Below are 23,243 nucleotides of genomic sequence, written 5' to 3'. Positions count from 1 at the left end.
ACTGAATATATAGTATATATACTATATATTTATAGTATTTATATATACTATATTTATTCATTTGATATACCATATGTAAATATACAATATAAATATATAATATACATATTGTATAATATCAAAAGTTTGGGGTCACTTAGAAATGTCTTTATTTTTCAATAAAGATAATCAAAAATACACACTATACATTGTTAATGTGGTAAATGACTATTCTAGGTGGAAACGTCTGGTTTCTAATGAAATATCTGTATATAGGTGGATAGAGGCCCATTTCCATCAACTATCACTCCAGTGTTCTAATTGCTAATTGCCTTAGAAGACTAATATCTGATTAGAAAACCCTTGTGCAATTATGTTAGCACAGCTGAAAACAGTTATGCTGGTGATATCAGCTATACAACTGCCCTTCCTTTGAGCTTGAAGTTTGAAGAACAAAATTAATACTTCAAATATTAATCATTATTTCTAACCTTGTCAACATCTTGACTATTTTCTATTCAATTTTCAATTCATTTGATAAATAAAAGTGAGTTTTCATGGAAGACACGAAATTGTCTGGATGACCCCAAACATTTGAACGGTAGTGTATATCAAATATAATAGAACATGTATTAAGATGCCCCATGAACCTTGTCAGGGTTAAAGTGAGCCTGTTTTTATCCACCTCCTGTGTCTGTCGTCCAGCTGGTAGTGGCTCACTTTGCCCAATATGGCTGCTTGAGGAGTGATCATGTGTGTCCTGGTGTTCTCGTGTTTTCTGTCTTCATGTATCTTACTCCCATGCTGGATCTGTCCCCGAGATTTAACGAGTCGGGTCTTCTTGGAAGAGAAGTGCTTGCGCTGGCTGTTTGTCTGAACCTATTTCAGGACACAGCTTAACTAAATTGTATGTCACTCATTTATATCTTTAATCAGTAATATATGGGGTCAGATCAGTCTCAATATCGGCCACTGATTCAAGAGCCAAACCTGGACTTGGTACTTTCTGGTATAAAAGCCTTCCTGGCTTGTTTTCACACATCCACACATGTACTTTGTAAATAAAGATGCTCATTTGTTACTCGTAAGCTTTCCTATTTCTGTTGTGGCCAAGGCAACGACCTGTGACAAAACTATTTATGAGATACTATGACTGTTTTGGATGGAGACACAACTCAAGCTAGTGATGAAAACACGAGTAAAGACCTGAGGATAAGAACAATACATTACTGCACATGGTTTTATTTCTACTGGAATGTCATCTCAAGTCATTTTACAATGTGCTGAACTACGTCTGCTCGTTTGAGAACTTAATGTTCTGAATTAGACAATCAGCCTCCTTCACATCTAAGAACCACACAGTGTTTAAAAAGTGAGTCAATGTTTATTGTCACCAGTAAAAACATACAGCATCTGCATTTCTTGTTCTCCCCCCTTAAAAAGATGCATCTTCAGTTTTTCCTCACATCGTTAAAAAAAAAATCCTCAGTTCTTTCAAAAACACCTTCACTTCCTCAATTCTAAAGAAGCGAGTATTAGAGCTTCTGTGCGGCAGCAGAAATCTAAGAAGTGATGCAACTCTTTTTAAATAACTCATTTAACTGTTGCAGAGGACCAGTGCAAAGGACTCACACAGCAACCACTGCATCACAGAGGCAAAACCTCCAATCCGTGTCCTGAAGTAATCGTGTTCATCCATATGCCATCTTTTTTTTTTTCACCTCCACCTCACCCAATCATGACAGCTGGTGTTATTTCCAGCATGTAGAAAAACACACCTGTGGGAACGAATGCATTGTGGAATATAAATAAAAGTGCATAGGTGTTACAGAAAAATGTTAGGGTTCAGTTCTTTTGCAGCAGTGGTTTCTGCAGGCCATGCAGCACTGCTTCTCATATTGCGCTTATACAAACCATGAAATCAAAGACTCCGCCCCCTCCCAGAACCAACGGCCTGGTGCTGTTTGCTTCCATGTGTTCCTTCAACACTAAAACATGCTTCTGGAACTAGAAACTGGAGTACATGTGTTAAAACGCTCAGCTGTCCACAGAACACGCTCCCACGTGTTATTCATTTTGGAAGTAAACGCATACACAGAAATGCAAAGTAAGACTTTGTCATGTAAGAGTTACTGCGTACAGCCTCGTCACCAAAAGCAGAAATGAGGTTTCAAGACTTTTTGCTGATGCTACGGTTTTCAGTAGGTCTTCAACAAGATTATCACAATCCGTATAGATTTCTGGATATATTAAGTCCCGCCCCCACACCCGGTGGGTTTATCGCTCTCTTTGGACTTTGTGAAGGTGCCACCTGGTCACTGCGATACAAATGTTCTTTCCTCTCACCGTGTGTAAGAGAATTTTGAATTATGTCTTTTGTAAAACTATTGATTAGTTTCCTGAATTAGTAAAGTTGCCATACAATTGATGTCGTTTTAAGTTCCTAAAGTGATGATAAGTCCAATTTAAGTGCCTCAGAAGACCACTTCAAAACAGCCACTTTGCAGGGTGCTAAAATAATCCTGTGACGAGTGCAAAGGCAGTGCACAGAATGATGTACGATACAAAATAGCACCTGTGACCCAGAGATTCAAAAGTCTGGGACAGTAGAGACGTCGACAGATGAAATGATTCCGCTCATGCGTCGAGGTCGTCATCAACTTCAGATGTCCGCTTCGTGTCTACAGGTGTGACAGGACTTCTTCAACCTGTAGTTCACCACTCTCATCGTATTGCTTGAGTGTTGCATTTTTAAGATCGTAAACGTCTCCATAGTGTTGTTGAATGCATCGTGAGGAAGATCGCACCTCCATAAGTTCACAATGCGCAGCGGCGAGTAAATGAATGGAAGTCCGTTTGAAACACTCCTCGTGTGGAGCTCAGCACAAGGGAGCAGAGTCAAAAATGCCCCGACACAAACATTTGTTTTCATATTTAACTTTAACATGAGAGCATGTCTTCACTAATTGTGCAAACTGTATATTATATGCATGTATATGTACATACTGCAGCGGAACGCTATTCCACCGGGAATGTTAAATCCACACGTCCCAATTATTTTTTTAAAGAAATCAAATATTCTCTTGATGTGCACTGGTATATGCCGATACACCGGTAATTGGAAAAAAAGAAAGAAAAAAGAAGACGATAAAGAGACAAAGTTTAAATCCTCATGATGACGTGATCTAAACCTCTCAAACCCTAACCTAACAAATTTCCCCTTGGGGATTAATAAAGTATATATCTATCTAATAGGTTTGTATGAGTGCTCCATCAGTCGACAACAGCATTCGTCCATCAGTCAAGTGTCTGAGGTGTATCACATTCTCCAGGAAGCATCTAACGGAGAGGGATTGTGTGTGTGTGTGTGTGTGTGTGTGTGTGTGTCGTTGGCTGTTTGCCACGCTGCTCAGGACTGACTCAGGTCTGTTTGTAAGGATTGGCCCCGTTTGGAGCTCCAGCCTCAGACTGCCGGGGGGTTGGGCCTCAGAAGATTCTCCTCCGGTCGGAGTTGCTTCTCAGCAGACAATCAACACCTGAAAGAGACAAGGGGGGAGGGGATAGAATACTGTAGTCATGCTGTGACATGTTGGTAACGAGTCTTTCATCTGCAGCCACTGAAAAATTAGACCAGATTTTTCAAGACACATAAATCATCGAATTTCTTTTATAATCTGTAAACAGATTTTAAAGGATGCATCGTCACATCTGTTCAGAGTTTTGCAGCAGGTTGTAAACTTGCCGTCTATCGAGGCAACAGACGTGTGTGTGTGTTGCAGTGGGAATAACACTTTAAAGCGATCATAAGGCTGGGTGAACACTGACCGCTCTGAAGAAGCAGGGCTTCTTAATACGGTCGCAGTGACAGACCAAAATGGTGTGCAAATGTGTCCCAAATGTATCTATTCTAGTGTGTGTCCATTTTGCTCTTGAACATAAAAAAAAAATATTGAGTCATTCGCGCATGTTAAAGTTTGCTGTTGTGTTTTCATGGACCCGTAGCTTTTGGTCTCCGACTACGGGGGCATTCTGTCCACGAGTAGTTTTTCATCTCTGGCAAAGGCACCAATTTAAGCATTGAAAAGTATCACCTTGCCACTAAAAGGAGGAAAAACAAAACCGTGGTGAACCAGTGGTGTTTGGAGCTAAATGCAAACATAAGCGTGCCAACACACAAGATAAAAACTGCAAGACCAGTCAAAATTACCACAATTCATCCTCAGGGGACTATGAAATCCAGAACAGGTGAGTGGAGCCACTGATCCACTCACAGTCCGCCACTTGGTCAGAAGCCCAAGTCCAAATCCCAACGATTCATCCGGTTCTGGCTGATAAACAGGAATCTTTAACCCCAGCGTAAAGGAAGCAAAGAGCAACTCCTTCAACTGAATGATATAAAATAAACTGAATTGGTGAGGATACATTAATCATAATAACAATATCAGCAAAATGGGTTTTAATGGGCTGTTAAAAGTCTTTGCCTCGACGTCCTGTTTTGATGATGAATAAATCATAACCATAAAAACAAAGTGACACAAACACTGTCAATTCTCAATTAGGCCGGGCTCAGTGGAGCCCCCGGGGGAGGAGGCCGTTACCGCTGCTCTGAGTGCTGCTGGAAGTGGTACTAAATTCCAGGATGAGCAATCAAAAATCGTTGCATCACAGCTACAAGAACCGAGACGAGGTCAGGGGGAAAACGCTGGGGATGGAAGAAGACATAACGTACATATTTTAAGAAGTAGTGGACACAGGGGAGTTCAGGGAGGAATGAGACCGAGACACAGGAGGAGCTGTTAAGTATGACGGCCGAGATGGTTCTGGGAGGAGCAGGCTGCTCCGGGACTTCGGTTTCATTACATACATTTTTGAAAGGGGTGTAGGGGGAGCCGACTATGTAGGAGAGTAAGCATCAGTGGGTGAATTATGGATATTTATGTGCTGCACTGCACAGGGGGGGGGGGGGGGGGTGTTCTACACTTGGAGGACAAGGAGAACTCAACCTCAGGAAACCGGCGTCTTCAAAGTTTGACCTCAGCACAGAGCGGCCATCATGACAACAAAACAACATTCTGTGACGACAGTGTTGGTTAGATTAGAGCGAGCGTGAACCGCACTTCACATCGGCAGAAATTAGATCCTCCGCACAGCACTTATTATAAAAGGAAGTCAGGTTTCTCTTCACTCGCTCTCCTTATTTTAGTTTTTATTTAAGCTAAATAATGACGTTTAGTGCATCAGAGCCCACAGGGCTAAACAGCCTCCTAAATTACTCAATGATGTGGTTGCTGAAAAGTGATGAGTCATTTCAAAGGCTGTTCTATCAAAGTGAGCCCAACTCGGTGTACCGGGTCGTACGCCCCCCCTCACTCATCATACTGGAACAACAATAAAAGGCCAATATGGATCATTTGCAATTGACAATAGGTATCGACAGCAACCAAAACAATTTGATCAGGGCACCGAAAAGGGTCATTTCTGCAAGTTTCTTTCCCTTTCGTGGCGAATAGCGATAACCGTGAGGGGGCGACATTAAATTACGGACAGTACACAGAACGATGAGGGCAAAACAGCATCACTGACCCGTTTTGAACTGAATATTCTCACAAGACAGATTCTTTCAGCACATTGACGCCCAAACTCACTGAAGGTGAGGCACCCGACTTTAGAAGCCGACGCCACAGAAGAGGTTTCTATTTAGGATAATTATTTTCTATGCATTACAGATATCCATCCCTTAACCTTTTTATTTAAATTAAATAATGGTGGTCCTGGTTTGAAACTCTAATCTAATCTACTAAAATTAGATTAAGTTACTGACATGATACAACTGGATGTAACAGTGACGTGCGGTGAGGTTCATGGTTGGTGAGGCACTGACTCCTTTAGTGTCAGATTTACAAATATATAAACCCAAAAGGGTAGATTATTCAATTGGCTACTGGTTATTTCATGTCTCATCAGCATTCTTCACACAACACACACGGTACATATTACAGATACGTTAAGGTAAGAAAAAGTTTGAAGCAAACCTTTAAGCTCCGGCGTGTTAATCACGTCCACTTTTGAGACATTTTTAAGCTTAGATATATAATCCTCTTCCATGTTGGCAGTCTGGCGTAGCAAAATACAAAAACAAACAGACTTGACTCGCCTGGCGCCTGTGGAAGAAGCAGCAACAAGTACCCGTTGGCTCACGAGCGCCCCCTGCAGGGCGGCGGAGGATTATCTGCCTCACCCTGCGCCTTTTCACTGCGGCTTGATTTCCCATCAGCAAAACTAAATATGTCACTTACAAACATTAAACTGGAATGGTTAAAGACCTTAGCCAGACTGTGGAAAATCAGGGCAAATAAACATATCTGCAAACATTATATTGGCGACATGCAGAGATGCGGCAACCCGCACGGGACAATTGCATGCATCAACCCAGCTTGTGATGGATTGCGCAATCAGAGGTGAGGCTCGACTCGTCGCCTCAACTCTCGTTTCATCCTGTATTTGAACCGGAAATAGGCAAATTCAGCGATTTTGACTAAAATGTTCGAAATTAGTCATACATAAAGATCGGTGGACAAATATTAATATAAATTTGATGTTATCATTATTTATTTATTTTTGTAAACTTTTTTTACTCATGACACCTGCCTCCCCTGACCGCACGTCACTGGGATGTAAAATTCACATCACACGATGCACAAGATGGAAGAGGTATCACTCTGTTTTTTGTAGTCCCTAGAACTCCAACACTCTTTGGACAAGTGCAGCCACCAACCTGCACAGAACCCTCAAACCTGACTACACCAGTTTTATTTTGATTTGCCATCAAATTGCAAACTGAATTTACATTAAGAAGTAGGCTTGGTATTTGTCAATTTAACCAGCAACAGTAGTAGGGTTTTATTATCATCGGGCTGCTGTCAACCGGGCTGGAGGTCCCCGGCCACACCGAGCAGGACGACCACTCACGTTCACAGGAACATTTAGTCACTGTGACCTTTGTTTAGAACGCAACTCTGTTGAACATATAACCGAGCATTGAGGGCATCCATACACTCTTATACCTACATTATATATTCATGTGCCTTTTTTAGAGGAAGGTCAGAGGTTAACTTATGAATTAAATGCCAGTAAGAGCTTTTTGTGCTTCCGTACGGATTTTCTTTTGAATTGCAGCGGCTCCACATGACATAATGTCCACACGTTCAAGTACTGTAAATCATTTTTGGAGAGATGCCGAGCCAGACGGCAATCAATAATTTATCATTACTCTGTGCAAAGCGCTGACGGGGATTCGTGAGCTCCGGAGACCAGGACACAAAGTCATGGCTTAATTAAGCAGAAGAGACGGTTTGGGCGCCAAGTTTTTGTAAACCGATAATGTATTTTCAGAATGGCTCATTCTCAGCTGGTTTTGACTATTTTAGTGAGAATAGGAGGAAAACAAGCAAAGGGGGACCCTTAATCATGGAAGTGTGTGATCCACTTTGAAAGACTGCTCCCTTCCCCACGTGTCTTGGTTTTAATTTAGCCAACTGAAATGAAATCTGAAGTTTGAACAAACAGAAGCAAATTGTTGGGAGAAAGTTAAATAAATCATTTTTCTGTGGGATGTTAAGATTGGAGACAAACACAATGTCTAGGAGCAGCAGCTTCAGTGGTGCGTGTGTCTACAAAGGACGCATTCATGCACAGCATGGAGTGTAGGTCACCTTCGCTTTGTCAGCACTCAGAACCCAAAGCACAATCACTGCTGCTACGCACGTAAAGAAACTCAAATTGGCTACATTTATATATATATATATCGCTCGTGTTCTCACTAAAATTAAGAAAAGAGATCACATCACTCCTGCACTAGCTGCTCTCCACTGGCTCCCTGTAAAATCAATTATCACTTTTAAAATTCTTCTCTTAACGTACAAAGCCTTGATTGGTGATGCACCATCATATCTTAAGGAGCTTGTAGTACTATATTGCCCCACTAGAGAGCTGCCTCACTAAATGCGGGACTACTTGTAGTTCCTAGAGTCTTAAAAAGTAGAATGGGAGCCAGAGCCTTTAGTTATCAAGCTCCTCTTTTATGGAACCAGCTTCCAATTTCAGTCCGGGAGGCAGACACAGTCACCTCGTTTAAGAGTAGACTTAAGACTTTCCTCTTTGACAGAGCTTATAGTTAGGGCTGAATCAGGTTCACCTGGTCCAGCCCCTTGATATGCTGCTATAGGCTTATAGCTGCCGGGGGATGTTTTAGGATGCACTGAGCACCCATCTCCTCTTTTTTCTCTCCTTAGGGATGAATTTTCATCTCTCCATCACACATTACTAACTCTGCTTCCTGCCCGGAGTCCTTTTGACTTCACGTCTCATAGGGTCATCGGACCCTATGAGACGTCATAGATCCTATCTGCCTGATGGATCGTGGAGGTCTCCATTGTGGAATATGCCTACTACCAACTCTTCATACACTCTGTCATATTCATTGATTGTGTTGTTAATGTGTTTTAATTGATGTATAATGATTCCTTCTGTACACATTACATCTATTACACCTGTCCATCCTGGAGGGATCCTCCTCTGTTGCTCTCCTGAAGGTTTCTTCCCTTTTTTCCCCGTTTAGGGTTGTTTGGGAGTTTTTCCTGATCCGATGTGAGGTTCTGGGACAGGGATGTCTATGTGTACAGATTGTAAAGCACTCCGAGACTAATTTCTAATTTGTGAAAATGGGCTATACAAATATACTGAATTGAATAAAATGCAAGTTTGTCCCACTGTTCGAAAAAGAATTGCCTCGTACCTGGAATTATTAGCAGCCGTTGTATTCTCCCCGTTAGGCAGGTAGGTGTTTCCATGTGCTGACAAAGGCGGTGGGGATCAGTGAATAAGGCACCGTGGTGATGGAGTTCCAACTGTCTGACAAGGGGTCGTAGCAGTCCAGCGTTTTACACCGCTGCGTCCCGAAGTAACCGCCGACAACGTACAGCTTATTCCCTGAGGCCACGGCGTGACAGCTCATCCGCTTGGACGTCATGTCCCCAACTCGCGTCCACTGGTTAGTTTCGCAGTCGAAGCGGTAGGCGGAGACGGCGGTGAACTCTGTGTCGCCACCCATGATGAAGATCTGGCTGCCCAAGACAGCAGCCGCCGTGTAGCGCCACGGCTGGGGGCATTCGGCCGCGATATTCCACCGGTTACCCACGGGGTCGTAGCATTGGACCTAGATGTAGAAGATAGGAAAGTTTGGCCCGTCGGATTAGAGTGTAGACTCAGCCAAAGTGGTGTATAAAGCTAGATGTGGAGAGATGAGGAATTATAATGAAGGTTGACATACAAATCCACCAACCTTGGAGGCCTTGACTCGGTGTATGGTTGTCCCCCCAAAAACAAAAAGCTTGAGTTTGGCACTGACAACGGCTGCGTTACTGACTCCATCTCTTAGAGGCGCCATCATAGTCCATTTATTACTGAGGGGGTCATACCGCTCTACCTAGGAGGATATCCAACACGTCATGTCTGATTTCTAATGGACTGATTCAGAGGTGACTTGTTTGTTAAAGTCAGACCAGCGGCCGATATGTCATATGATAATACAATTACTTGTGTAAAGGTTTTCACATTTAAGATTATTGATGAAAATTCTGAAACTATTCCCCTAAATAGGAGTCAATACCTGTTTTAGGGAGATGGATGGAGAGGCGGGAAAAACTCCCGCTATGGCTGTATGACCTCCAACAACGTAGAGACTGTTCTCCAGCTCAGCTGAACCATGGCCAAACCTGGAGAGAAGACCAACATGACCGTGAGACCTTTGGTTCTCAACCTTTATGGTGCGTCAAGGACCCCTTAATGGATACATATCATATGAGGTCATGAACCCAAGATTTTGTTCGTCCGAAAAAGACTAGTTGAATAGACCAGAATTCCATAGTTGTCAACTCCTTTGGAGGAGATAACCGTAGAGGAAAGTCAAACTTCTGACCAGAATAGTCCCTCTGATGACTCACAGGTCAGAGATGCAGATTGGACCACAGATCAATACAAAAGAAAAAAAGGGCACAAATATCACTTTTAGAGACGGATGAGCACGTTTTTTGGTAGACTACTAGTTGTTGTTTATTGACTATCCATATTGGCAGATACGGATACCCTTTGTTAATTCATTACAGCAGCTGGTGTACGAGGCACCAGACTACCATCTTTACAATGTCTGTAGACCATCTCAAAATGTTTTATTTTCTACATTAAAAAAAAGGGACACAATTCAAACGATAAGCAAATTAAATATTGTATTTGTTATGGTTTAAAACAAATCCTGTCATTGGTACGTAGTAGTTTAAATAAAGTATTATTGTGCTAGTGTAAACAGCTCATAATTGATCTCCAATACCTATTTATAGCAATGTGAAAACGGTTCCTTCTAACTGGATTCATTCCAAGTTTCTCACCAACACCTAATTTTACAAGATGAGATGTACATCATGAATATGTAACCCACCTGGCTATGAGCATGGGTGCTCCTTTAGACCACACCTCGTGGACCGTGTCGTAGATCCAGACGTCCTTCGAGACCCCGTTCTCGGATCCCCGTCCTCCGGTGATGTAAACCTTACAGCCAATGGCACACGCACTGAACTCCTTCCTGGGGCTGGGCAGGTCTGCCTTCGGTATGATCTCCTTGGCTTTATGGTCAACCTAGAAAAAGTTTGTAAACAGAATATTAGTTGAGGTCAATAAAGACATTTTGAAACCTGTAATGGAATGATTTCAGAGATCCAGAGAGCTAGCAGAAAACAGAAGGGTGGACCTTTTGAAAGATTATTGATTTTCTTTCAGAATCTCAATTTGGGATGGACTTACAGTTCTATATCAATGTAGCTGAATCTTTTGACTCTAGTATTAGTTCTTAATATGTATGGGCTAATCTTTGGTATCGTTTCATTTTTTACTGTATAAAAATATAAATCATTTGTGCTACTACTGATATCATTTCTGTCATATGCATTGACTGTATATACTGTATCTATTGCACTCAGTTTTTTTCCTTATCCTTCCGTTTAAACACCGCTTTACTAATAGAGCTAATGCCTCCCATCCAATTACATTGAACAAGGGATTGTAGCTAGCATTAAAATACAAAACACTGCATGCATTGAAAAAAGATTTACTATGTGTATCTTTTTGCACACGAAAACAGGCCTGTGTCTGTGTCTTTCACCTGGTATATCTTGTCACACATGAAGGTCTGGCCTCCCAGGATAAGCAGCGTGTGGCCTGCCTTACGCGGTCGGGCACAGGGACTCGTCACCACTCCGTCATTCTGAAGGATTCTCTTCTTGCACTGCATTGCCTCTTCAACTATTGACCTGCAGAGGAGAGTTCAAACACAATCGGCGAGATTAAGACATGTTTTGGCACACAGTGTCTTCACTAAAGCAGGGTTTTTCCTGCATAGAGAAAATGTGGGCGCGCGCCTAAGCCGTTTCCCCGAACGCCTATGACAAATCCCGAGCGCCTAAGGCAAAAAAAAGTCTGCGATGGAAAAATAAATAAAAAAACTGTTCATCCCGTGCATGTCAGCGAATATGCTCTCAATAGTATGTTTCAAGTAGGCTACAGCCGAACCCTCGTTCTGTTTTGATCAATAGTAATTGAGTTGATAAGCGTGTCTTCTTGTCTGATCAATACGCAACTGTGAGGTGCGTGAATGGACAGCGCGGCCAGCTGCTGATCACTCACTCAACAGCCCGACGTGCACGAATACACCTGGACAAATGCAAATGAAATTTCCACTCAAAATGCTGACAAAAGTTTGATTAACGATTTCCAACGCAGCCTCCATTGGTATTATTAACATGGAATGATAATATATAGTGTAGGCATGAAGAAAATAAAAGAAAATTGCAAAACACCTGCGACTAAATACATTGATTAGAATATATATATAAAGTTCTATGTGCTCGCTATAACTTCTATTGGAGCCATTAATCACTCGTGCAATGCATGTCCGCGAATATGTTTAATAGTATTTTTCAGGTACTGCCGAACCCTCGTTCTGTTTTGATCCAGCGTAATCGAGTTGATAAGCGTGTCTTCTTGTCTGATCAAGACGCAACTGCGATGTGCGCAAAATATATCCCACCCAATTATCAACCTGCAGAATCCAATTGCACTAAACATTTGAACAAGTAAAAACACAGTAAATATCATACCAAGCCTCTAATGTATCAGTGGCTTGACTTAAGACTTTCCTCTTTGACATCACTCCTGCACTAGCTGCTCTGCACTGGCTCCCAGTAAAATCAAGAATCACTTTTAAAATTCTTCTCTTAACGTACAAAGCCTTGATTGGTGATGCACCATCATATCTTAAGGAGCTTGTAGTACCATATTGCCCCACTAGAGAGCTGCGCTCACTAAATGCGGGACTACTTGTAGTTCCTAGAGTCTTAAAAAGTAGAATGGGAGCCAGAGCCTTTAGTTATCAAGCTCCTCTTTTATGGATCCAGCTTCCAATTTCAGTCCGGGAGGCAGACACAGTCACCTCATTTAAGAGTAGACTTAAGACCTTCCTCTTTGACAGAGCTTATAGTTAGGGCTGAATCAGGTTCACCTGGTCCAGCCCCTTGATATGCTGCTATAGGCTTATAGCTGCCGGGGACGTTTTAGGATGCACTGAGTACCTATCTCCTCTTTTTCTCTCCTTAAGGATGAATTTTCATCTCTCAATCACACGTTACTAACTCTGCTTTCTCCCCGGAGTCCTTTTGACTTCACGTCTCATGGGGTCATCGGACCCTATGAGACGGCATAGATCCTATCTGCCTGATGGATCATCGAGGTCTGGGTCGTGGAATTCCTGCTCCTGACTACGCCACTGTCCTGTTGAGACTCCGCCCACTGTTGAGACTCCGCCCACTCCTCCTCCCCACCGCCATCTGCCTGATGGATCGTGGAGGTCTCCATCGTGGAATATGCCGACTATGAACTATTCATACACTCTCACATTCATTGAATGTATTTAAACTCTAAATCTGTCCTTCTGTACACATTACATCTATTGCACCTGTCCATCCTGGAGAGGGATCCTCCTCTTTTGCTCTCCTGAAGGTTTCTTCCCTTTTTTTCCCCCTGATGGGTTATTTGGGAGTTTTTCCTGGTCCGATGTGAGGTTTTGGGGCAGGGATGTCTATGTGTACAGATTGTAAAGCACTCTGAGACAAATTTGTAATTTGTGAAATTGGGCTATACAAATAAACTGAATTGAAATGTACATCAATGCTTTTACAATCTTGTACTAAACACCGTTTCCTTAATGGACTTCAGACTAGAAGATAGTGCATGCTGGTCCCACTTCTCTGCTTAATGCGTATACAGTGTTTCCCCTGGTAATGGCAGTTGCTATATGTAACTTGAGTTCTTTGAGGATGAGGCCTTTGTATTTTCTAATCTTAGGTTGCAGACACTGAAATGGAGCCAGACGCCAGAGCATTTATTTTTTTGGGATCGATTTACACGGCTCCCTGACAAAAAACATACCTGCTCCTTTTGTCAGCCATGACCAGCTCCTCACAGGCCACGGCCTCCAGCAAACAATCGGACGGCAGCAGAGCCAACCTGATGCCCCTCAGCAGCTCCGGTAAATGGTGACGCCGACCCTCCAGGTCGTACCTCACCCACCGCATCACAGAGTTGAACACGACCTGCCGCAAACATTTCGGAAAAAGGAACTTTTAGCTCGCTATTAGATCACATGTTGATCTAATGGATGGAGCGAATTGCATTTGGGAGCACACACAAATTTGGTTATGGATTACCAGTCATGCAAGAATAATGATGAGCAACTGATTAAATGACTATTTGGGACAAAAACAGGGCATAGAAATTGGTGAAATCCAGTGCATCTGCCAGAAAGGCTTGTTGGCAATGTTATTAAGGAAAAAATTAACAAGAAAGCTAGTGAGAGGACCACTCACCTGCTCATCTTCTATTTCCAGCTCATCACTGAGGATGAGCTCCAGCAGCTTATCTTTAGACAGGCTGTAGAAATCCTCAGATTCTCTCACCTAAAAAGGACACGGCGACACTTTGATTACACTAACATTACATTAAATCTGTACATCACGCAATCTGCAACACTCGGATCTCCAAAAATATCTACGCTCTGTCTGGATTTCAGCTGTCAGCTAATTAAGGGATGGGAGGGGAAGAGGGAGGAACAGCTGCCAACTTCAACATAATGGGCGTAGATGCACAAATAAATGCAGGAAGCAGGAAAACGCCGCAAATCACAGTTACCGTCTCGTAGTGCAGCAGACACATCCTCCACGACAGCTCGTACAGTCTTTTGCACTGATGGGCGTCAGATAACTGCATCATGCCCAGGCAGTTGGAGGAGTGCAGGTTCTTTTCTAGAAACTCGGCTGCCGCGTCCCGAATGTCATGAAACTGCAACATGTCCCCCGCCTCCAGCAGCGACTCGGCATTCTCCTCGTTTATGATGACTCGAGACGAATAGGCGAAGTCCAGCAGAAGCTCCAGAACCTGAAAAGGTGAAATCCGGTTAGGGAGAAATGTGATGGTGAAACAGAGGCTCGTACCATTTGGGCATGCTGATTCTTACTTTGAATTTGCTTGGTTTCTCCCAATAAATCATGTTTACACCCTTTTATGGAATAAATAGTGTATTAATAATACTTTTTGAAAAGAAGAAACATAAAAATAACTCTAAATGGTATTTAAAGTTGCACCTTTTGCTAATTTGTTGGCCAATTCCAATTTTCAATTTTCTACAATTTTGACCTGCCGATTCGGATTTTCTTTCCAAGAACTAATTGACAGCAAGGTAAAAAAAATAAAAATGTTTCAACCCCAATCCCGGAAAATAATTGAATCCATCCCTGAGACAGTGTAAACGTAAAACAATTCTAAATGCGTTATGTGTGCATCCATGCAAAATAACTTTACGATGGAATTCAGAACATCAGAGCACTTCCTCTGAAGCACCAGGAGCTCCAACGTCTCAGTCACCCCCTCTGTAAAAGTACCTCGGGGTGTATACTGTCTCTGAAGTTGACATCGCTGTCCAGACTTTCTCGCAGCCCTCCGCTGAACATGGCCTCGAAGTAACGGCTGCACGCCGCCAAGACAGCCCTGCAAGACACAAACACTGCATTTTGTCAACGACCAAAGAATTGTCAAGGTCGTAGGTCGGGATGGCCGCGTCCGCTGACAGCAAAAAGGACGAATGGTGTCGGTGTGTCCGCGTACCTGTGGCATGGGAACGAGCGGTCCCCGGCCCACAGGGTGACGTCAGTGAACATGCACTGTTTTCTCAGCGTGTTCAAGTGGGTCAGGACGCTGTCGGGGTGAGAGAGCTTGTGGAACAGCGAGATGTTCATGGAGCCGGTGCTGGTGCGGGACTTGCGATTCTCGTGGACGGTCACCGACATTGTGACTTCGCTTGGCGCCTCCAGGGAGTCGCCCGGAACAATCTCTCCCACTGCTCGATGGCGACAAGAACGGGGGTTAAGACAATGCATGCGTAGACATGTTGTAGCCATGTTGAGAAAACACACACACGCGCATCTTTAAATCAGAAATCAGAATCAGAAATCAGAAACAGTTTTATTGCCAGGAATGTTTACACAAACGAGGAATTTTTTTTGGCGGTAGGTGCAACATTTGGACATGACAAACAACAATCCTCACGACAGAAAGACAACAAATAATGTGAAAGTGTTTGGGTGTGTGCTTCAAGTGATGTGTGTTTTAGTTAAAAGTATATGTTACATGTGGCGTGTGTTTAAGTTAAAGTGCATGTAAATAAAGTGACATGTGTGTGGAGGAGGCCTCCAGGAGGGAAGAAGAAGGAGGAGGGAGGAGGAGTAGGAGGAAGAGGAAGGAGCGGGAAGAAGGAGGAGAGAGGAAGGTGGAAGAAGAGGTGGTAGTCCTGGGGGTGACAGTCAGTCAGTGGGGGATCCGGGCTCCATTGATGAGCCCGACTGCCGACGGGGAAAACAACAAAAAACATCGCGCACCAACGCACCGAGGCGGCCGTCCGCGGCGCCATCACGGGCTGGAACTTCTGCATCAGCTGTTGTCATCGCACGCTGAATGTTGTACTTTAAAAAACGAATAAATCTACAGGCTAAACCCACTTAAAAGTAACGGCAATAAACATCAGGCGTCGTTGTTCATTACAACCCACAAGGCTTAAGTCCTGGATGTCCCAACATTGAAAACGCCCATTGCAGCATCCCTATTAGATTCCTTCATTAATATATTATATGTTTCACCGCTGCACTTTTACCTGGTTTTAGGCCTGCTGCTCATTAGTCCACTCGCTCAACTGTCAACAAAATATACAACTATCAAGACGACAGCTGAAGCAGACCACGACAGCTTAAGTGAGGCGGCATCACTTTCACAGTGAAGGAAGATATAGGCGATGCGCCGTTGGACGTCTTTACAGGAAAGTTAACGCAGGCGGACTTTAACACTCGGCGGATGAGAAGAATTGCCATTTCAGCAGCCAACACGCAGTGTGTGAGTGTGTGTGTGTGTGAGTGTGTGTGTGTCCATCCATCTATATTTGCTGAGATGCAGTTTCAGGCCAGAGCCACAACTGCTCAGTCACCGGGTGCTTTATTGGCTCACGTCTCACGGCTCACAATGCAGGGTCTGACGAGAACCTCAGCTCGGGCCGCCCGGCTCAATTGTGTCAAACAAACAAACAAAAGTTGAGAAGCGCAATGCATGCACACTCGGGGAGTCACAAGAACTGATTAGGGATTTTCCAAATACCATTTATTATGTTTACCTTTCCAGAAAAGACACCTCGACATATCGAGCACCTTTGATTTTAAAAAATCGTAAAAAGGGCGAGTCCCTCTCTTATATCTATTAAAGTTTATCGCCAAAAACTCTTTTTAACAACATGCCAATTGAATAAGGATGGGTATTATGAGGATTTTATGGATACCAGAGAACACAGAGTTACTTCAGTCTCATTCCCACATAGTAAATAGCTGCCTGCTGCTCAGATTGTCACAGAGAGAACCTTGAACGTGGCTGTACTAGTGCTGTACTTTCCCCACAAAGTCTTTAGTCACACCGCACGATCTCAGCAGATTTACAATGATGGTGGCTTTATATGGGTGACGCTGACCCCGCAAGCTTATGTAAACAATAAAATGGCAGCATTTTGGGTCAAAGTTCGTGCTCTTAGAAAACTCGGCCAAAGGTTAGCCAGTGTTTACTAGAAATGACTGTGGCAGCGGGCTTGTATTTCAGGCGCATTTCTAAGTCATGCTTTGAAATCTACATAAATAAATGACTCAAAATGAATGCAATTTGTGGACATGAAAAGGTGAGCTGAAAAAATGTAATTGATGCCAAATCAATTTTGTATCGTCACAAGTGTACGCAACGTTATCGAATCGTGGCTTTGGTTCTCTTAACAGCAATTAAATGTTTAGATATACGGAATACGGAACAGAATCCGCATTAAGGCGTCAGCTTAAATTCATAAAATGCCAGTCAAAGGCGAACAACGCACATAAACCATTTCCAAGGCAGAGACGACTAAACCAAAAGGGATGTCATATAAATGCAAAATAAAAAAGGGGGGTTTGCAGTGCTTCATTCCACTTGCAGACTAACTTACGGTGACAGAGGTTGCTGACCCAGGCACAGGCACTGACGGTCAGGAGGTGAGGGGGGCTCTGCATCTGGGACTGCTACACGGGATAAGTGAACACAAAGAGATTTAGGGAAGATCTTGTATGCACATATCATAAAGTGTGGGGGGGGGGGGATGTGTGATGAGCGCGTCACGCATGAAAAGAACTGCTTCGGTGATGCCGGATTAAAGTCAACATCAGAAGTCATTTCACAGCATGCGACCAAGCAAATACAGGACAGATGACATTTTTAAGCCGTGGAAAATGTGTTTTTTCAACACTAAAGTAGCTTAAAGAACATTTGAACCTACACTTAAGCGAACGAGAGATGATGTCAACCAATCTTCTTCCTCTGCGTCTTTTAAAGCGCTTTGAACGATGTAATATAGATTAATATACGTCAATATTCTCAGATTGGGATTTCTGCAGCCTAGTGCCATACCTCCTACTTTATGGTACCAACGCTCACTCACACATTCCTGCCTTGCAGCAGCACAGCTCTCTAGTGGAATATCAACAGAGCTGCTGAACAGCCTGAGGCCTTCCAAAGAGGCCGGTAGTCAGTAGACCCGAGCTTGTTTACCCACAGCTAGCAGAGCTGCACCAATGGAATTGTTGCCTGTGTCACCACTTCCACCAGCCGGCAGAGGACGTTGAATATGTCGCGTGAAAAGCAAACAGATATAAACGCTGGAAGGGGGTGAAGATGGGACAAGTCGCTCTCCTGCAAGTAGTATTTGGAGTAGCTCTCCTGTGCTGGGTTGAAGTACAGAAACAAGCCAAATTGCTAATAGATAGATGCACTACATAGAGAATGAAAAAGGGATTCTTTATTTTTTGGTTTTAGGAATGTTCTGTCGAAAATGCGATCACATAACAGGCAGTTGAGAGAGGAAACCAGGCCCGGCCATTTAGAGATTCTCCCTGCCAGTCCCACAGAAAGGATGTTTGGCTGATGATGCTTCATCATCAGCCAAACATCGCCGCCGCCGCCGCCGATAATGATGATGATGACGATGACATTTCAGACAACACCGTCCTTACATCATTTGAGCCCACAGTTGTCCTGGAGCATAAGGCTGCCGTGGGGTCATTCAAGTGGTTGTGCTGACTAATAAAACATGAAATAGCTATATATTTATTACATCACAAGTACCCTAACAACACCAACTAGCTAATCTGTTGGTCTGCACCTATTTTGTCAAGATCAATAAGCTTTGTTTGTACATGTTTACTATATTTTTAGTTATGCGTTATGTGATCTCTATCTTGACAATTAATTAGATTTGTCTTGCATTAAATTTGTTCAAGTATTCATATGCTGCATTTAATTGTCGAGCGACTTTAAATGTAAACTTTTCCAAGGTTGGCAAAAGCACCAACTATTGGTGTCTGTTTCGGTAGGTCCTCCCTGAAGCTGTAAACCGAGGGGAAACACTATATAATATATAAAATCAGAAGAAAAAAAACTGCAGAAGTAAACTGTATGAAGTTGTATTGGAAAACATCATGGATGGTGGGGCTGCATGAGTACTACTTAAAAGATTGCCATGTCGATTCAGGGTCACTATCTAGTTTCTGAAAGACGACGACTGACATATTTGCTTCGAAGAGCTACATACTTCAAATGAGTATTACTTTGTCTCTACTTTGGCACTTCGAGGCAGCCAGATACTCCCTGAACCCACCACCTCTAACACTCAGCAAATCAAATTAGCCAATCAAGTGTGCCACCCCCACTAGCGGTGAGGTCAGGCTGCGTCACGGCAAAAGTGTGTCCAGTCTTTGGTCATGGCCACAGAGCAATGCCATGGAGCATTTCTAATGTGCACCAAGCACTAACGTTACAGTAAATGGATGTGAGCTGGACCAAAGATATTAAACACAAACTCTGTGAATTTTACAGCGTCAGCTCTACTCATGCATTTGCCTTTCAGCAATTTTGATAACAAGATAGTCGACACAAATAGATTTTTGTGCCGCATTTGTTTTTGCAACGACACTCGCATTTCTACTCCAGCGCGTCCTTTTAACTGTGATGTCTCAGTGGCAGCACAATGAAAGGCATACAAATAATCTGAATAGAGAGAGAAATAAAGCAATCAATCAAATCTCCTCCAAGGTTTCTTTTGGTTCATTTGAACTGTTATGCTGATAGCATTAATCAATATTCCTATTGAGCATTGATTCTGCTCAGCACTTCTACTTTGAAATAAAAATGTTTAAAAGGCCAGAGTGTCCGGACTGACACATCGTGGGAATCGGATAGGAATCACATTTCAACCCCCCACCCCCCCTTTCCCATTGCATGATGTGGTTTTGGATCTGATTTGCAAAAGAATAGCATTTCTTGGGATTTTTTTTGCCGTCCAGACTTCCTAAAAATATAATCTATCGGCCAGAATGCAGATTTGAGCTGGCAGTCTGAGCAAGGCCTTAACGTCCAACACAACCTGGGCCAGGTTTGTGAACAGCTGTTGCTGCTGTGAGCTTGCATGTAGTCCAATTTTAGGGGAGAAAATATATATTTTCATTTCATACAGGGGGCACATTCCAATGTCACAGAACAAAAATTCATCTCCCCCAGTCTCTCAAGTGTCATTGTTCTGCAAGAGAGAGAGAAAGAAGGCTGCCTGCCAACACTTAACCAAGCGGCAGGCAAGACGCAGAGCAGGCTCTCTTGCTCTATGACATTAATGTCACAAAGTAATGGCTTTCAGTGGCTGGGAAATATACATCAAATAAATAATCCAATGTGACTCAATTCTTGATGCATGGCTGAGGTATGGCTTCAGAGTCCAGTGACCACGACAACAGCAGGACCAGCACTAAAATATGAGACAACCAATGACATCACAATTATTTGTACTTCAGTATTTGTCTTGCATTCAACTGTACCACAAAGACAACATTGTTGTACAATGACCTGTGAAGTCACATGTCCAAATAGATCGAATAAATAAACGATGATTACAAGTAACACAAATAAATAAATAAAAGCTGCTCGCAAACAGAGCACGTGAAATCATTCTACATTATGCATTTCATCAACCTGTGAGGATGAAACAGAGTGTTCATGGAGACTACACCGTGAAAGGCGGTCAGAAAACAAAACATCTCCCGGAGACTGGCTGACTTTTATTTAGTAGCGCGTGCGGTCACGCCTCGATCATTTAAATCGGTAAATGATTAACCAGCATAGTCAGATATCAAAGTCAACAAGGAACTGTCACTAACCGAGGGTAAAAAAAACGGAGGGGGGGGGGGAAACAAAGGGTGATCCTGCGGGGGCTGACAGCAAACCGTGAATGAAAAGGGCGTTATTTATACTTCACTGATACAACGGCTTTATTCATTATACAATTTTTAAAAAAATGGTGTTAACTATTTAGTTGGTCTAAATTCTGTCCAGCGATTAGAAATTAGCTAGCAGTTAGCACCCGAGCTAACGACTGAATAACTTGTTCGTTCAGGCAGCAATACCGATGCTAACCAAGTGCGTTATCAATAAATGGACGGTACGCGGTTTGCCTATAGTGAGCTTTCCAAATCTTCAACTTGAACGTCCCCAACAAGTTCTGCAATAACGAGCTTCGTAAACGTAAAAACGTTACAGTCAAACGAGGTCGCTCGAGCTCTGCTGTGCAACCAACTTCAGCGTCGTTGATGGCCAACCCGAAGCCCTTTAACTTACCTAAGATCAGGTTAACGTTGACGTTAGCGTTACTTGTCTCACAACTGGCTGTTAAAAAAGAAAAAAGTCAGATACTTCATGTGGCTAACAAAACAATGACTTTATTGTCAATTTAACGAGGTTTTGGAGAGTTAATGCAGTGTATACGACACTCTGAAGTGGTCATTAACTGATGAAACGCCAACATTAAGTTTGCTAATTTCTCTAGACAACAATATACTTGAGATAGCTTACGTTACACTACGATTAAATTTAGTGCCTTCTTCTGACTGCTCGCGTGGGAACTACAAAATAAAGATGATTGCTTCACTCACGATTATAATACTTGCAGATGTAGAGTTAAATCCATAGAACGTCGACCGTTGGCTTCGTTGAATAAAACATTATAATTCTGAGACAATCGCTGAAGTATGTCTCGCCGTCTCTGCCTGTCTGACTGGTTTTGGATAAGGAAAAGAAAAAACTAATACTGCACAACCGCAAAAACCAATCACTTTTGATTGAATCATGACTGACGTCATTCTAGCCAATCTCCAGTCTCAATCCGTTGCAGGACTGGCCTCTTATCCAATCAATGTGAGAGGAGGCGGACTTTCAACCGCTTTAACCGAGGGCGACTGACATTCGTGTAAACCAATCCTCGCCACCCACTTTATGCAAAACCCAAGCCACGACCAATAAAATGCGTCAACTAAAACTAGGCGGTATTTCAACAGCAGTATCAACCAATAAAATAAAGGGAAAGGTGATATAAATGGCGGCAGCAAAACAAAAGCACGTTGGCGCTTGACAGAGTACGGATTACAAATATGCATTCATTCTAAAATAAAACAAACAAAACAAATAAGGTGATGAAGAATCCCCCCCAAGATGTGAGAGGAAACGATTGGTTTAACATTACTTATGTAAGGTGCTATTGGTTTGTTAATGATAAAGTGTCAGGCAATATCTGTTTCCCCCCTTTATTTTCGCATTAAAGCATAAACCAACATTGCCCCCTGGCGAAGTAAAAGCAAATGTTTTACTTTGCAGCCATACAAATTAATTGAGCAAACGCTACTCATACATCATCCCTGCAGCAGTCTTTTAGTTTGTTGTTCGCAACCGATTTTAATTTCTCATTCATTCATTAGATAGACTTGTTCCGCCCCCATGGATTCCCCTCTAATGCATTTGCTGTGTATTTTATTTAGGAATGTGACCCCTGACCACAATATAAATATAATTAATAATGTCTTAAAAGATTGTCCAGGTTTAGAATTTTGTGAATTATATTTTGGTGCATCCTCGGAAATACATTAAATACAAAGAATTTAATAAATGTACTCATTTGTCATGTTTTGATCAGCTAAACCTCTCTATCCCTTTACAAATAAATGTATCTTTCGAGTAAGTAAACGGCGCCCTCTTTCATGATGTCATAGCAGGCTCCCACCACAAGAAAGCAGAGCGGGACAAGACAAGTTCCTCCCACCTGCTATACCGAGGAGATGAGCACCCATTTGTTTACATACAATACAGTATATATCTGTATATGTGAGATATGTATAGCATGTGCTACATGGGTGCAGGTTTTCTTCTGATTAAAAAAACAGCTTCCCGGAGGCAGTAAAGGCTGGTGTGTATGCATTAAGTGTGTGTGTGTGTGTGTGTGTGTGTGTGTGTGTGTGTGTGTGTGTGTGTGTGTGTGTGTGTGTGTGTGTGTGTGTGTGTGTGTGTGTGTGTGTGTGTGTGTGTGTGTGTGTGTGTGTGTGTGTGTGTGTGGAGGGGTGGTGGTGGTGGTGGTGATGATGATGATGATGATGATGATGATGATGATGATGATGATGATGCCTCTATCTGGTCAAGCATTAAGACACAGACACATCCTTATTAATTATCTACATCACCAC

The 23,243-nt window shown here is 42.8% G+C and overlaps 1 protein-coding gene across 3 annotated transcripts; it reads right to left on the bottom strand.

Moving 5' to 3' along the window:
• Window positions 1–1,343: 1,343 nt before the first annotated feature.
• LOC130195220 (kelch-like protein 25) lies at window positions 1,344–21,756 on the bottom strand. Of its 3 annotated transcripts, none has more exons than XM_056416627.1 (13): window positions 21,666–21,756; window positions 17,642–17,714; window positions 15,244–15,475; window positions 15,021–15,126; window positions 14,272–14,517; window positions 13,950–14,039; window positions 13,513–13,676; window positions 11,192–11,339; window positions 10,472–10,668; window positions 9,647–9,752; window positions 9,320–9,463; window positions 8,774–9,193; window positions 1,344–3,515 (listed from the first exon to the last, which is right to left on the bottom strand). In XM_056416627.1, exons 2-12 carry the CDS (start codon window positions 17,703–17,705, stop codon window positions 8,807–8,809), a joined length of 1,884 nt encoding a protein of 627 aa, XP_056272602.1. In that variant the 5' UTR covers window positions 17,706–17,714; window positions 21,666–21,756; the 3' UTR covers window positions 1,344–3,515; window positions 8,774–8,806. The 3 variants fall into 3 exon arrangements, with proteins under 3 accessions (XP_056272602.1, XP_056272601.1, XP_056272603.1); XM_056416626.1 differs by having other exon boundaries at window positions 9,308–9,463; window positions 21,666–21,752; XM_056416628.1 differs by lacking the exon at window positions 17,642–17,714 and having other exon boundaries at window positions 9,308–9,463; window positions 21,666–21,745.
• Window positions 21,757–23,243: the final 1,487 nt, after the last annotated feature.

This window comes from Pseudoliparis swirei, chromosome 6 (assembly GCF_029220125.1).
Source record: "Pseudoliparis swirei isolate HS2019 ecotype Mariana Trench chromosome 6, NWPU_hadal_v1, whole genome shotgun sequence".
Taxonomy (NCBI): domain Eukaryota; kingdom Metazoa; phylum Chordata; class Actinopteri; order Perciformes; family Liparidae; genus Pseudoliparis; species Pseudoliparis swirei.
Note: the sequence above shows the minus strand (reverse complement) of the source record. Positions and strands in the feature narration are given on the sequence as shown.